General features: G+C 47.5%; 1 protein-coding gene across 1 annotated transcript in view; it reads right to left on the bottom strand.

Annotated features, from left to right (window-relative positions):
- Positions 1–9,139: 9,139 nt before the first annotated feature.
- NEDD4L (NEDD4 like E3 ubiquitin protein ligase) overlaps positions 9,140–16,819 on the bottom strand; it is a 304,025-nt gene continuing 296,345 nt past the window's right edge. Inside the window, exons 27-31 of the mRNA XM_054724513.1 lie at positions 15,429–15,488; positions 13,612–13,719; positions 11,829–11,925; positions 11,326–11,398; positions 9,140–9,669 (exon numbers count right to left, since the gene is read on the bottom strand). Of these exons, the coding sequence (XP_054580488.1) occupies positions 9,567–9,669; positions 11,326–11,398; positions 11,829–11,925; positions 13,612–13,719; positions 15,429–15,488 (441 nt within the window). The 3' untranslated portion in view covers positions 9,140–9,566. The remainder of the gene's footprint in view (positions 9,670–11,325; positions 11,399–11,828; positions 11,926–13,611; positions 13,720–15,428; positions 15,489–16,819) is intronic.

Below are 16,819 nucleotides of genomic sequence, written 5' to 3'. Positions count from 1 at the left end.
ACTTCTCACCCCCACACCCAAAGGCAGGGCAGGCAAACCTCCTCTGGGACCACCTCCTGTTCCAAACACAGAGGCCTCTTCCCCTCGCCCCTGGTCGGCACCCACCGAGATCACCAAGCAGCAACCAGAGATCATGTGCCAGGTGCCTCTTCTTAGACAGCCAGGTAGCCTCGAGCACCAGGCAGGAGTGCAGAGGGCAGTCGGGGGGGTTTGCTAATAGCAGAGTGATCTGACCAGAGGTTGGCTGGAGGCAGGCTCACAGAGGGTCGCGTGGCTGGGAAGTGGAGACAAGGAAAGTGGCCCGAGGAAAATACTGCAGTTGTCCAGACCAAGGGGGTTCTGGAAGCTAACTTTAGGGCTGGTGGCTTCAGTGTTCAACTTGCAGAGCAAGAAGAAGACTGGCCCAAGGTCACAGGGTCCTGGGGGTTCCCGGACCCTCAAGATAGGTATGACCATTGCTCTTTTCATGTCACCAGCAGTAGGTATTTCCCAATGCTGTGTCTCTCCAGCCCCCACAGCTAATATTTGTCTCCTGTCGATCCAATCCCCAGCCGGTTACTTTTTAACTGGAGTCAGGGTTCAAAGGCCTGAGTTTTGTTTAAACACTCATTACATCGGGGAGGGCATGTCCCCCTGATAATCTCAACTGATGAATAAGCAAGGATCCTCTAAGTAAACACAGACTGTAGAGAAGGCACGGCGGGGGGCGAGGGGGTAGCGACAGGGAGTGGGAGGACCCCACTGCCAGAAGAGGTCTTAGACTTTGTAAGGAAGCTAACTCAAAAGACAAAGCCCAAATCTAAACTTTCTGCACAAATAATAGCAAATATAATATCGAGAATCCTTTATAAGAATACGACAATGTCCATCAACTAGTTCCTGGGCGTAGAACCCACCCCTCAGCCTGGTCCTTACTGCCCTTCGACTCTACTGGACAAAGACAGGTTTGTACTGCGCTGGAGGCGCCTGGGGAAAAGGAGGCCCTGGCTTGGAAGGTGGAGAGTCTGCCCCGCAGCAGAGGCGGGTGCCCCCTGGGAGGCCCTGGGCTGGGGCCGTCCCTGAGAACAGCTGTCCCTTCAGGCGGGCATCCCTTATGCACAATGGATTTTGTTGTCTGAAGCAAAAACCCTTCCTTCCTTGGTTTGCTGGTTCCTAAATACCCACCTGTATCCCTTTTGGCTTAAGCCAAGCTTCACCTTTGGAGTTTGCTAAAATCAAAATACTTCCGGGAGGGGTCATATGCTTAGTGTGACCGGGCATTACATCTTAGTGTGAACGACTGTATTGGGTCTTCCCACTGAGAGAGGCTTTGGTGGAGGGGTGGGGGGTGGGCAGGAAAGTGCAGTGGCTGAAGGGAATGGTGGCTGAGGCAGCAAACCTGGGCCCAGGTCTCCACTCTGCAAGGGATTGCCACCCACAGGTGCGTCTCGGTTCCCAGAATCCCATAGTGTACTGTGGGGATGAGCAGGCACTGCCGAGCATAGCATGTACCAGGATGGGGAGCCCCGGTACCCAGGAATTGCTTCCTCATGCCAGCGTTTTGGGGCCCTTACTCTGGCTCCAGGGCTTCTCCTGGATTTTGAGGAAGACAAGGGGAAAGGCAGAGGAGTGCGGGGCTCTGGCCCCACCAGGAAGAGACAATTTCCTGCAGGTGGTTGCCAAGGCTTATCCCCCCACTAGGAAGATGTGTTTCTCGAGGTCAATGTCAACTCTAAATCATCCTGCTGTCATCTCCGCCCAGATCTTCAAGATGCTGAGTGGCTACCAGCACCTCTGTGCTCAGGCTCCTCCCCCCCCCCCCCCCGGGCCCACCTGCATGCTGCCCCACCCTGAGCTGAGGGGGGCCAGGCTGTCTCCCTCCATGAGATGCTCTAGGGCCAGTGGTCGGCAAACTCATCAGTCAACAGAGCCAAATATCAACAGTACAACGATTGAAATTTCTTTTGAGAGCCAAATTTTTTAAACTTAAACTTCTTCTAACGCCACTTCTTCAAAATAGACTCGCCCAGGCCGTGGTATTTTGTGGAAGAGCCACACTCAAGGGGCCAAAGAGCCGCATGTGGCTCGCGAGCCGCGGTTTGCCGACCACGGTTTTAGGGCATGAGACCAGCTTGGTGGGCTTGCAGGGTTTCCTGCCAGAATTGGAGGCAGAAAGGTCTGGCTCTGCTGGCCCTGCCCCCGTCCCTGGCTCTGCCAGTGGTGGCATGGAGGCCATGTCGCTGCTGCCCCACGCTGGGCCGCTAGTGCCCCTCCTTTCTCTCCTGGCTCAGTGACGAGCAGCCCCTCTCTGTCAGACCTGCCACTGGAGAGAGAAGGTAGGGTGGAGTCACACCAGTGCCCAGGGTCCCACAGGGACAGGGTGAGAAGCTGACCACTCCCCCCCCCCCCCCGCCCCGCTGCGGGCCTCCAGTTCCCAGGAACGAGACGCACCCATGGTCATTGCCATTCCGGTCACTGCAGAGGAGGGAGGGTTGCCCTGGAAGCCACCGAAGGAAGGTGGCAGGTGAGGACAGTAGCGCTGGGCAGAGTGACCCAGGGCAAGCACCCAGACCCTCATGGCCGAGGTCCTTTGTTGCCAAACGTACTTAGTTGTGTGATTCGAGCCTGAGGAGCCCTGGGCACACACAGGGCGGAATCTTCACTGTCAACTTGTCCCACCATTCATCCGGGACAGGGCCAGGCAGGACTGAAAACTGCCCCCTTTCTCATTCCGGGAACTGCAGGCAGAACCCCCGCAGCAGGGGGTCTCTGAGAAACTGCCCCAATGTGTCATTTTCCTTTAATAACAGTCACCTTCAGCGGCCAGGCTCCCTGTTCCTTCGGGTGGGGTGCTCACGGCAGTGCCCTACACCCTTCCAAGCTAACGTGTCTGCAAGTCAGCTCTCCCTCAGGGAAGAAAAAGCCTTCCCCAAGCACTGGGGTGCGGGGAGATGAGCAGAAAGCTTTGGGAGAAAACCTGTACCCACTCCTCCCATCATCTGGGCCCCGGGCTCCAAGCCCCTCTCCACGGCTCTGGGCCCTGTCCGCAGCGAGCATGCAAGCGGCAGACCTGCCAGTGATCTGTGTCCCCTGAACGCGCTAAAAGGCACCCCTCAAGTGGGAAGTTGGCAGACCCTGGGTAAAGTTAGAACAGTCAGCTCAGACTTCAAGACAAAGTCCTTTAGGTGGACACGGAGGAGCCGTGTCCCCTCTGGGCTCTGCCGGCGAGTGGGCCTGGGCAAGGCTGAGACACAAGGGCCGTCTCTGACCTTCCCCCTGACGCCCTGAGTGCTGGGGAGGCCTTGTCACGAGAAGGCCCAGCCGAGGTGAGGTGGCACTCCCCCTCCAGGCAAGGGGAGGCGCTCCCCACGCATCCTGCCGGCAGTTTACCCTCTGTCACCTGGGACTTGCAGCCCAGTGGGAACATGGCCAGGACCAACGCTGGGGAGAGGACAGGGCACTGCAGAGGCGCTGGGGTGGGAGGGACAGAGCGACTGGGGCTGATTTACCTTTTCCCCAGTCTAGTCTGAGGTTAGCCTTACAAAGGAAGGGGGGGGGGGTCTTCAGTCTCACCCTCCTGAGCCCCCACCAGTGGGCAGCCCCAGACCGTGACAGGGTCTGCGATGCATGTTTGAAGGAGTCTGTATTGGGTCTGAAGTCAATTCCCGATTCGTGTGTTTTCCTGTCCAGCTCAAGTCCTACAGACACTTCCTTCGAGATCCCACAGCCCGAGCTCTCTGGAAATGCCTGGTTCTGAGAAGGTTCTCTGGCAGGCGGGAGGGCACCAACAGGCCAGCAAGTGGCTTTTGCACCCATAGGTCCAGGACCCCTATGAATGAAGTCCCAGCGCCCACCATGGGAACTAGAATTCCTGGAGACCCACACTCACTTATGAGGGGCTTTAAAATTTCCGAGGTGCCTACATCACTCTTGGGACTCCAGAGAAGGCCAAGAGCAGGCGGACCTCACAACTGTGTTCTGAGGTATAATTTATTCCTCTACTCTTTTTACTTCATGTTGTGTTTTTTCACTAAGGAAGGACATGTAAAAGTCCAGAGCGGTTCTGTCCACGGGCCAGTCCCTTGTGTTTGTGTGAGGCTGGATGAGGCAGCAAGGGCTCAGAGTCTGACACCTTCCCAGTGAGATACCATGCCCGCTAACCCGCTGAGAAACACGTCACAAGAAACCAAGGACTGAGTTATGTCCTGCTTGGATGTTACCTCCTGCAGTTCCTGCGGGGATTAGGTTAGGGCCATCATGAGGATGCTTAGTCCTAAAGAAAAAAAACGTTTTGAGGAATCTGAGCATTTTAACAGAGGATAGATAAAAGATCTGGGTTCTGATAGCCTCTTTCTTCTGAGACCCACTTTGGGTTTCGTGACTGAGTCTCATTAAGTCACATAAATTGAGCATTGGTTGGCCCAAGGCCAGAACCATGTCTTTGCAGGGATGGACTGGCATGGATTATAGAGTGTTAGATAGTCATCAGCTCTCCAGTTTAATAAAATGACAGATGGATAAGATCAGATGTGCATCTCATTAAGCTGAAGCTGTGAGTTTTGGGCAGACTTTAGTGATGTTTCTAAAGAAAGGACGGCTAGCACAGAAGGTAGGAGATCGAGCATTGTTTCTAAAGGTGTGGAATCTTAGGGAGATTAAGGAAATGAACTTGCTCTGAATCCGCAGGCATTGAACCCCCTGCAGCCCGACGATCCAGTCACGAAGAAGCTTTAAACAGATAAGCCATCATACTGGATGTAGAAATGTTCCAGCTTCCATAATTCTTTATTAAATATTTGACAAGTTGCATCACTTCTTTACAATGACTTCACTTTGTCACATGACTGTTCTGCTGTCAGGAAAACAATCTACAATTTCTCATTTGACTGCTCGAGTGAAATGAAAAGCCCAAAGGATTCTGTTCTTAAACAAAAGTTTCCGGTGTGTAACAATGCAACCGTATTCGAAAGCTACTCTGATTGGGAAAATGAGCATTGTCCGTAAGTTGTCTTAAAAAATGTCAAAGTAGTTTGGTATTTAATCACTGTATCCAATAGTACTTGGCTTTTTCAGGTGGTGGGTTTATCAGACAAAATTATGAAACACTGAGAATTCATTTGGAATGCTTGAAACTCTTTTCACCTTAAACGTCACTGTGTTTTTTTCATGTTTCATTTGATAATCGATCTTGAATTAAGAAATGACAGCATATTAACATCATCTTGGGGGGTTCTCTCAGGCTCCGAGGGTCAGAATTCTCAGGGTACAGCTTGGAGAAAACCAGAAGAAATTAAGCTCTCACTCCCTTTCAAAACCAGACTGCTCAGGAAAGGTGTAAAAATGCTATACAAATATATACATGTATATCTGGACAGCATATGCACGTATATTTGTATATAAATATTTTACATACATAGTAGAGAAAGAACAAAGTTATGCAGAACTATTACATGAAGGAAACCGCGACAATCTAGGTGAAATCAGTCTCAGTAGGAGCTGCAAACTGGCTTCTATGGGAACACAGATGTCAGCAGACACAGGGTCACGGTCACGAGAAAGGCTGGCGATGCACGGATACAAGGCTGAGAATGCAATTCACAGAGGTCTGTGGCCAATGTAGTTAGAGTCCTATTGTTACTCCTTACAAACAGACTAACCAACAGAAAGACATGCGTTTTAAACATGCATTGCCGCGCGTTACACCTTTAAAGATGGATAGATGTCTGATGAGAGGTTTTCTTGGAAAAGTTCACACAGAAAGCTCTCCTTTTCTATAAAACATTATACACCTCACGTCCTAATGTTACGGCATTTTCTGACACACTGAAAACTCTCGTGTGTGTTTGTGTGTGTGTGTGTGTGTGTGTGTGTGTGTCTAGACATATGCAAGGGTATATACACTGTTCATTAAGGCTTAGATAAATTAAAAAAAAAAAAAGTGGTCCAAAGTATATCACATTTTCTTCCCAGTTTTAAAATCTAAAGTACAAAGTGGAGTTTATAAGGATTTTTAAAAACACTTCTCAGACCTGAAATTGGCAGTTTTGACTTATCAGGATGTACCCCAAAGCCTGGATGCGAGAGAGGTAGTGATCTCCTGGGGTCAGGAAGGGAGCAGACCAAGGCAGTTACCCTGCACAGCAGCACCCCCTATCGGCAAGGCGGAAAACGACACCGGACTGCGCGTCCCTCTCCTCCCTGTCAGTACAGGGGTGCAGCCTCTGGGTGAGGAGGAAAGAGGCAAAGAAAGGACAGCTAGCACAGTGGGCAGGAGATCGAGAATTGTTTAACCCAGGCTCATTTTATAGGTTTTAAAATTTCAGAGCTGAGAGACAAGACTTAGGAAAATACTAGTCAAGTGTTCAACAATTAGCAACTGTTAGAACAATTAGTAATTTGTTGCATATGAACTTGGCTTTTAAAGGACCCAATTTGGATCTGGCAAGATCAAACAGCAATAGCACATGCTGTCTATTTTAACAATGTGAGATGGAGAAAGTGTTTCAAATGTTTTGCAAACCATTTTTCAGAAGGCGGGAGGAATAATCCGTGTCAGGTCTCTTGATAGCATTGGTCACCTGACCCTTAGGGAATACCTGATGTTAGCTACCAAGGGGCCCTGGAAACAAAAATCAAGGAAGCATCTCACACTGTGATCTGGCAGAGGCCTGGCTAGGAAGGTAAATAATGGAAGTGTTTGGGGAACTGGAGAAAAGAGCGCTGAAGCGGAATACAACTTCCAAGCGGACAAATGCCCCGTTGTTTCCTGTTCCCCAGGCAGCACAGCACCTGAAGCTAATCCACCCGGGAGGCCTTTCCTAATTGATCTCCAGGTCAACAAGAGGCAGGAAGAGAAACAGCCAGGACAGGCCATTGTGATAATTGATGTTCAAAGACCTTCAACATGCAGTATGTAAACGGGGAACTTACCTCCTAAACTCATGGCAAACCGGCCCATGATAACCATGCCTTCTTCTAGGAACTAAAACACACACACCTGGATTCAAGTAATTTCTAAGGAAACAGGCTAGAGAGACGCTGGACTCTGAGTAGGGTCACTGCTGGGGACACCTAAGAAGGGTGACGCAGGCTGCTGACCAGAGCGGGTGGAGGCCCACGGAACGACCCATCCTGCTCCTCACCTGACACGCTTTCTTTACCGCCTGCTGTCATTACGTCCCGAAGATGACGGGGAGTGGTCAAGATTTAGAGGAAACAAGAGATATGACTGCTTTCAACAAAGAGGGAAACACTGAGTACTGCTGAGAACTAGGGAACCTTATTTGGATTACAAACCAGCAAAAATGAATCTCAAACCCAGCACTATGAAGCTGTTAATGAAATCAGATATTAAGGAACAGATGAACTGAACTGTCATTCACAATCACTGCTATTGAAATATTTACAGGGGCTATAGGTGGATAATTCTCATCTGTTCCTGGTATACAGGTTACCTTAGAGTGACTTTTTTCTTTCATATTTTTAATACTTTGTCTAATTTGCATTTAACAAATACTCTGATTTTGGATATATAATTTAAAAGCGATAGAAGACCCCCCAGTCTTTATACCAGAATTGCTGGATTTCGCCCCTTCCAGTCACATGATCACTCTCAGAACCCACCCAGCACGCTGCTCACCAGGCTTTGGCACAAGTCTGACAAAGAAAGCTGACCCTGGACAAGGAGGGGCTGTAAGAACGGGTTTTGCCACTGAGAATTTGTTGGGGTTGGGGAGAGAGTCCCAGCAAGAGATAAAAATACTGAGCAACACTGTGGTTTTTCCCCCCTAATTACTCAGCATCTACGTTTTCTGATCACTATTAGGTATTTTAAAGTCAATATGCAAAGGGGGCCGGTCTTCAGCTTGGCAGAAACCCACCTTCTTTAGACACTGTGGACTTCAGCTCATTCACAACCCCAGACACACAGCTTCTCACAAGCCACCAAAAGGTCCTTCTTGCATAACAAACAGAGGCCCTAAAGCCACCATTTTTGTCTTATTTCTGACTGGCAAGAGATCAGATCTCTAGTGTTCCCCTGGCGACCACCACAGGCTCTAGGACAACACAGAGTAAGAAGGCCAGCAGGGCTGAACTCCCACACTGCCTTGGGTGATCTCTCACAACAGAATTCTGCACCAGGAATTACAGCAGCAAAGGATCACACTGTGCACACACCCTCCACCCTGCCCCCCGACCAGCTCGACAGCCAGGCCGCAGAGGGGCAAGTCCTGCTCCCTTTTCATCTGGCACACGACAGATACAGGCAGCCCACAGCACGGAAGCAGCATGCAACACGCCACAGGGAACAAAGCTGGTTCAACCGCGTGCGTATTAAACTCATCTCTGAGCAGAAATCACAAAATGATCGGCGAGGACAGGTCTGTAGGCTCAGCTTCACAGCCAGGTTCTATACACCAGCAGCCAGATTCACTGTTGACAGGTATGGCACCGGAAAGATGTGTGCAGGGAGAGAAATAATCATCAGATTTAATGTCCACAAAAAACAAAACACAAACCAAACCAGGTATGACCTCCACGTAGTACATAAAGTGCCTTCGGAACTGGTGCAGTTAGAACAACTGGTGACTTAGCGATTATCAGCAAACGCGTACAACAGGAGATGAGACAGATCTGGTTTCCAGTTTCAGATCAGGCAGTGCCAAGTTTCATTCAAATAAATGTCTCTACCCCAAACAGCAAAGAGAGAAATATAGTAAAAGAAGAATGTACAGCATCAGGAAGGGTTAAGTAACTTCTCCTATTAGAAATGACTGTCCAACCCCATCTCAAATGTGTAAGAACACAAGTAAGTACTTCTAGGGAATAATGGGGTGATTCCTTCCAGTCACCACAAAAGTTTTCATGTTATGGTACAATTCTCCCAGCATGTAGCTATTATGCTAAATTTGTACAAAAAAAATCTAATATCCACTTTGTTTTCATTCCGAGTATGGAAAAAATTATCATTATGCCTAATGTTATACTTTAAATGCTCTCAAAGTACTTGTCTGTAAGAACTATTTGGACATAAACCAGTCTTCCAGTTCTAGTAAAGTTGAGTGTAGGGGTGTCAAAGTACTCAAAAGTAAAAATGTCACAGACATTAAACCTGGCATCAAAGTCAAATACAAAAAAAATATATGCTCACTTTTCCAAGTACATGAGACATCTTTAATTGTAATGAAATGAAATCGAAAAATCGGTCTAAATCATTTTCAAAAAGTAAACATGAGTTGTAATACTATACCTGTAGAGTGATTAATTCCATTCATTGTCATTATAAAGTATGCAAAATATTTATTAAGGGCTTTGCCTACAGAGGCACAACATAAATAGAATTAAGTCCTCCTGAAATGTAATTAGTGTACACATCAACCAGTTTGATAATTCACGGTGGAAAATGCAGAAACGGGACCTGGGACTGGGTTCCCACGTCTGGACTTGGGCAAGTCACGGGCGAAGGCTCTGCTCCAGGAGCCATGCTGTGCAATGCTCCCTGCCATCGTCTCTGCAAAGTCCGTTAGGCAAACGCAAAAGTGCAAGCAGGACTTGCTGGACGAACCACCACCCGAGGCAGGGGACGCTTAATCCACTCCCTCAAATCCTTGAGCGTTTTCCACAGCCATGAGAAGTTTCTCTCGTAAATCTTCGAAGGTTTCGTATGGAGGTAAGTCAAGGCGGTTAAAGCTGCAACAGCAACAAAAGTGTAGGTGAAAAGCCATCCCCAGTATCCTTTAGTTATAACAGCATTTCCTAGATTTGGCTCAGGGGGCATTTGGTGTGGGAGCAAGAGTATGCAAATGTCTTAAATGAATTCTGATGATCAGAATATAAATGCCAGTGAGGAGACTGTCCACACCCAATAGGCTATATAACCTGCTTCATCCCTGGTTGAGGCACAGAGAGGTTAGGTAACTTACTCAAGGTCACACAGTAAGCATTAGAGCTGGGATTCAGTCCTTTGTTGGCTCCAAAACCCAGTTCTAACCACTGTTTGTGCCATCTCATTGTATAAGACTGCTCCCTCCTGGCATTGGTATGATTCCAAATTTAATAAGCTAATGACTATCAGCAGCAGTAAAAAACACATGTCCACAGTGGTTCCTTTACCAACCCCTGAGTGTTTAATAAGACACACTAAGCTCTCGGATTTTTTAACAGTCCCTAAGCATTATGAGACATAGCAGAGAATACCACTGCTTCTCGGAGTAGAGTTCTCAGAAACCCAAGAATCCTAAAACAGCAAGTCTAAAAGAAGTTTTTAATTTTCGGTTTTCATTCTGATGATGACCTCGAGTATTATTTTACCAGTTATAAAGACAGAACTCCACACCTGCAGACCCCACTTAAAAGAGCCGATCACAGAAGGCAGCTTTAGTATTCATTTTAAGTTGGTATTTCCGCCCAGGGCCTGCATTCCTTAGGGATCTGGAGATGCATTCTTGAAGGTCTGTGACCACTGTTTCCCTCTAATATGACCCACTTCTTAGAATTGCAGTGACAATATTGGTGAATACACACAAAGCGCTGAGGACAAGGCCGGGAATACACTAAGCGCTTAATAAGTGTAGTTATCATTACCACTGAGGTCAGGGGGCCGGGGCAGTCTAACTAACTGTGGACTTCCTATCCTCTGTGGCTTCAATGTCTTCGTGGGTAAGTTGGTGGGCTGAAGGGGATTGTTTTTAGAGCCGACAACAAAGAGCAGGTAGGTCTGGGATTCTTAGTCAAGTGTAATGTGTGACCCTTGACAGGGCAATGAAATGAAACCCTTTAAATATCGGACACCCAATAATTACATCTGAGAGTGTGATGGAAAGTGCCAGAAAGAACCAGATGGTTCTGAGAGTGTGATGGAAAGTGCCAGAAAGAACCAGACCTACCAGCCCTTGCTTTCCTGGTAAAGCAGGTTTGCATTTTGAAGCTTAACTGTGTGTTTTATAGGAAACATGGAAGATATTAAACATACATATGGCTAAATCGGACTGTATAAGGAACTGCTGCTGTGAGGCAGCCAGCAAAGCTGGTTTCCTGTGTGAGAGTCAGGTCCAGGCGAGGCTGGGAGACAGCCACGCTCAGAGAACAAAGTCCCGCCCTGCCAGCCAGTGTGGCTGCAATTAGCACTCCCCTGGGCCAGGCGCAGTTGTTCTGGGGAGAAGGCCATCATTAGGAAGCCAGTCAAGCATGTACCTGGGTTGCAGGTTTGACTTCCTCCCCCTCCCCCCTCCCCCGCTCCCTTCATTCTCTCTAAATATCAATGAAAAAGAAATATCCTTACTCCTTGGGTGAGAATAAAAACATTAAAATACGGCTTGGTGACACGGGTACATTTCTGTCACTCACCATGTGTGAGCTCTGGGCAGTTTGTCAGGACTCCCCCATTGCTCGATTGTAAACAGCTGAGGACCATTGGAACCTAGACAAAAAGAGACAAGAAAAGTGAATGCTAATAGTGCTCTAGGGAAGTATGTGACTAAGAAAGAGAGGGTGAGCCGAGACACTCTCTAGTAAGAGGTTTGCACATGCTCTGTGTCACCTTCAGATGGAATTGAGCTGAACAGACACCATAACACATGGAAGTGCAGGCTGCTACTGCCGTTCAGCCGAGCCTTGGGAATTTAAATTTAAAACTATGTTTTGGGGAAAAAAGGAAACATGATCTTTAATATGCAGAGCAGAAAAATGTGACTTGTTAAATCTATAGTAAGCCTGCGGAATTATGCTCCCTGGAGGTGAGGCGTCCTGTCAACGTTCAGTTTATAGCCATGTGGATGGTTCTGCAGAACCTAATTTTTAAAGATAGACCAAAATAAACAAACAAAAAAGACAGATAGTCTCCTGCTCACCATAAAGTTCAGCAAATCCATTCATAGGTACTCGGGACGTCCCCGTGACAAACTGCAGCAACCGGATACGCTTCTCAGCGTCCATCAGCAGCACAGCCTGGAAAGAGAGGCAGAAGGTGACACTCAGCACACCTTACTTCTACGGCAATGTAAGACCTAGGCGGCTGACTCTGAAAACAGTCCTTTTATTTTTAATGGCCATCACAATGCCGGCCTCTCTACCTTAGAGAGCAAGAGATCACAGTGTCTCTTTCTTCTTCTGCAATGAGTCAAAATCTATACTAATAAAAGGGTAATATACTAATTAGACTAGGTGACCGGCTGACTTCCTTCTGGACAAAGCCACGGTGGTGGGGGCCAAGGCAGAGGTGGTTAGGGGCGATCAGGCTGGCAGGGGAGGGTAGTGGGGGTGATCAGGCTGGCAGGAAAGGGCAGTTGGGGGCCATCAGGCCAGCAGGGGAGCAGTTAGGTGGCGATCAGGCTGGCAGTGGCAGTTAGGAGTGATCAGGCAGGCAGGTAGGCGACTGGTTAGGAGCCAGCAGTCCCAGATTGTGAGAGGGATGTCAGGCTGCCAGCTGGATCGGGCCTAAACTGGCAGTTGAACATCCCCCAGAAATCCCAGATTGGAGAGGGTGCAGGCTGGGCTGAGGCACCCCCCCTCCCCACCCCGCTCGCGCACACGAATTTTGTGCACCGGGCCTCTAGGAAGTGATATAAAAAGCAAAGTCTCTGATGGCACTGATCTCAGGTTTCTGTTGTTGGAGGCCTGCCAGTTCCCCTGAAAGCCAATGATAATATACAGGATTTGAGAAGTGTCAACACTGGGGAAACCCAGGTATGAGGTGGGATTTCAGACTGTAGACAGATTCTTGAAAGATGACACTTAAAAAAGAAAAACAGAGCAAGGATAGGCCTCTGAAATAATCTGTGTATCTTACATAGTTGGGTTATTACAAGAATTGAGTTGGTAATGTTACTTGAACTGCTGTAAAAAAACAAAAACAAAAAATCCAAAATCAAAACCGAACGAGACTTGGACTAGGGTTTGAAGAATCCACTTTTTTCTTTTTATCTCTATTTCTGCTGGCACTTGAAATATTATTAAAAATAGCCATTTAGATATTAAAACAAGTGATGTGATTTCTTATCTCTGTAAAGCAAAAATCTTTTTTTTTTCTTTCTGTAATTGGTTTTTTAAAGTCACTTGACTGTCTCTCCCTTGGACCCACTCATTCCCACTTCACTTCTCTCCTAAGCTAAACAGAATGCAAACATTAGCCCTAAGATACTAAATAAAATTTCATTTGTAGCCTGAAAGATATAAAATATCAAAATGTGCTGAAAATAACAAAACAAAAAAAATTGGGAAAATGTTTTTTTAACCAAAAATAGTATCTTGGAAAAGCCAGCCTCCAAAGCAGGTTTTCGCCCGGAGGCCTCCCATTCTTATTCACACATTGGAGGACTCCTCCAACTCTTGAATCCAATTACCTCCTTTTCAGAATCATCTACTCAATGGGTTCCTCAAACAGAAGCCACTTGAATCTGGGGGTTAAGGAAGGGCAGTGTGCTGCAATAAGGATCAAGGACAGCTGTCCCTGGAGTTACACAAGGGCTGCTTCTAGCTCAGGTTTGCCTCTTCTCTCCGCCAGGAGCCCACACACTGACAGAGCCCCAACTTGCAGCAGCTAAACTAAAGCAAGACCATGGGGAGGGCAGCAGAGCCCTCAGGCCTGACCCAGGTGGAGGAGCAGAGTGTGGACCCAGGAGGCCCTGGTCTTACCTTCCAGAACCACTGAATGACAGGGTGGTTTGGGCAGTAGCCGTTCTTGTAGATAGTATGCTGTCTCCAGTCATTCACGTCCACATCGCCGAGGCCGCACATCAGCAACTAGGAAAGAGAGAGAGCAGAACTGTAAACGGGGCACAGTGTGAATGCCAAAGAAATCACACTCAGAGAGGTGGCCTTTCTCAGGGCCAGCATGCTGACCTGAGTTCCCAGAAACAAATGCAGGGAACATGTGGTCCACATTTTACCTGCCACGGCAGACCAGAGACAGCATCGGTAACAAGGGGCCCAAGTCTAATGCCTGTACAGACCACACTTCCTGCTGGAAATGGAAACTCCAGATTGATCGTCTTTCCTCCCTCCCGCTCTAATCTGAGCACAGTGCTCATAGATTTTCTCATGCTCCATTTATATCTCATTATCCTAGCTGTTTCCCCTTTTGAGAGGTTATTTGTCTCAGTATTGGACACTATCTCCCTACCCACAAAAGAATTTGTGTGTTATGACAGCAAGACCTTATCTCGCTCCAATCAATCTACCCCGGGGGAGGGCAAATTACCCATCTGCCCAGTGACCCCAAAGCATGTTCTAATGGAGGCAGACCTATTCTAATGTGGTAACCAGTTCATGGACTTAGCAGCTAGCCTAAGTCTGCTTTCCTTGTCATCTAACCCTCCAGTAGGGATGGTTTCCTGTGGACAAATGAACATGACATTCCTGCAGAGGTACTGAATGAAAAGGAAAGAGAAATGAGCCAGATGACTGAGAACGGGATGCCTAGGCCTAACTGGTTTTTACCCAAAACCTTATTGGGTAAACCTGTGAGGTCATTGACTTCTCCCTGCCTCAGTTTCCCCCCACTCCCCATCCACCTCCCCCATCCCCAGGCAATGAAGGGCTTACACTATAGAATGTCTATGACATCATCTACTTGAAGTTTCCATTTTAAGATAAAAGCACAAAAAACAGTCTACAAGACATGCCTCTCTGGATGTGGTTTGGACAAATGACTAATTGAATCCCACCAACAGCTTCCGAACAGACACAATCCTCCTCTCAACATCCAAAGAGTGAGAGAGAGTCCTTTGTCTTTTTAAAAAAAAAAAATATTTGTATTGATTTCTGAGAGAGAGAGAGGGAGAGATAGAAACATCAATGATGAGAATCATTGATTGGCTGCCTCCTGCACACCCTCACCGGGAATCTAGCCTGCAACCTGGGCATGTGCCCTGACCCGGTACTGAACTGTGACCTCCTGGTTCATAGGTGGACACTCAACCACTGAGCCACACTGGCTGGGCTCCTTTGCTTTATAAATCGATAGTTCTCAACTACCTCAACACAAAGAAGATGAAACAATTGAATATTAAAACTACCTATTGTTAACTTCTGACATTTCTCCTCCCTTAACACAGATCACTTCAAGTTCAGTGACAGGGTGGGTGGGTGGAGGAGGTGCAGCTGGGCCTTGGGAGAAGGGTGCTGTTACCCCAACTGGTGCTGCAACCCTGGCTCTGCTAGAAGCAGTTTTCCTCACCTGGGGCAGTGGGCCCTGCACCCAACCAGCTCAGGGGGCCTCTGCTTGTCCCGCATGTCCCAGAACTGCCCTCTCCTGGACAAGGAATCTGCAGGTGACGACTCCTGTGTTTCCTTACTCCCCGACTGGCAAACAAGCCCCTTAAGAGACATGTAGCAGATTCACCTAAGCTGACGCCCCAGGACATTATGGATCAGAGAACATTAAGATATCATTTATGAAGTAATGAGAAACTTAAAAAATCTACTTTACACAAAATGTTTGCAATACAAACCTCCAGCTCATTTTCATCAAAAATTTTAATCAAATCGATAGGAAGCAGTTCTGTGAATCCCTGAAAGAAAAAAAAAAAATCACCCTAAACACCTTTTTCCATAAAAAGAGGCAAATTTTTCAGAAAAACAAACCTTTGATTAGCCAGGAAAAAACACATTCTTTACTAATGATTTATATATCAGCGATAGTATCCATAGTTGCAATTCTAATAAAAACAGCCTAGTTATGATATAAAAATTTTGTAAAAGAATAAATCCAGAAGGTTCAGATACTTGAGTAGTTTTTGAAGCCCTATGAAAATACGGGTTACTGTAGGCAGGCAGATTCCAGAAGTCACTTATGACGTAGTCTGTGAGCCAGTGTGTCCTAAAGTATGTGTGTCATAGACACGCAAGAGGACAGTTAGAAATCAGGCCCTGAAGGCTCTAGATGACACACACAAGGAGGCAGTGGGCTCGGGACAGGAGAGACCAGGGTGCCCAGCGTCCACAGGAAGCCTGCTCTAGCGGCCGGTAATGTCGCTGCCAAGTGGAGGCGCCATGCCTGGGCCTTGCTTGGAGCTGGGGTGTTTTCTTGTTTTGTTTTAGAGCAACTTTTATTTAATTTTTTTGTTTTTTAGAGAGAGATTTGTTGTTCCACTTATTGGTTGGTTCTTATATGTGCCCTGACCAGAGATCTAACCCCATTGGCATATTGGGATGATGCTCTAACCCAATGGTCGGCAAACTCATTAGTCAACAGAGCCAGATATCAACAGTACAACGATTGAAATTTCTTTTGAGAGCCAAATTTTTTAAACTTAAACTTCTTCTAACGCCACTTCTTCAAAATAGACTCGCCCAGGCCATGGTATTTTGTGGAAGAGCCACACTCAAGGGGCCAAAGAGCCGCATGTGGCTCGCAAGCCGCAGTTTGCCAACCACGGCTCTAACCCACTGAGCTACCTGGCCAGGGTGGGCCAGATTTTTGAAAGTATGGAGGGATCATGTGGGGTGGGGCCCAGGAATGTGCTTCTGGGTTTCTTATATAAAGTATGAAACCTGTTGTTCTCATACTTATGCCCCCAAGTCCCTGAAGCTGGGTTTGGGGCTTAATCACCACGAGCTGGGGTAAATTTCGCATCAGTTCACTGGGAATTTATAATGTATGGTTGGGGCTTGTTTCTAGGTTTGCTTTGAGTAACTAATACCCATCATCAAGATTTAAGAAAGCATTTCACTTTTGATCAAAGGGAAGCATTTTTAGAAATGACGGATCCATCCCCTCAGGCCTCTCACAAGGGGCCTGGGGACACCACTGACATCAAATCCTTGGATCTGAGAGGTGCCTGCACCCCATGTCATCCAGTGCCAGTTGGCATAAGGTGGTTGGCACTTTGCTCTAAGATAA

Source organism: Eptesicus fuscus, chromosome 12, assembly GCF_027574615.1.
Source record: "Eptesicus fuscus isolate TK198812 chromosome 12, DD_ASM_mEF_20220401, whole genome shotgun sequence".
Lineage (NCBI taxonomy): Eukaryota > Metazoa > Chordata > Mammalia > Chiroptera > Vespertilionidae > Eptesicus > Eptesicus fuscus.
This window is presented reverse-complemented; position numbering and strand designations above follow the sequence as displayed.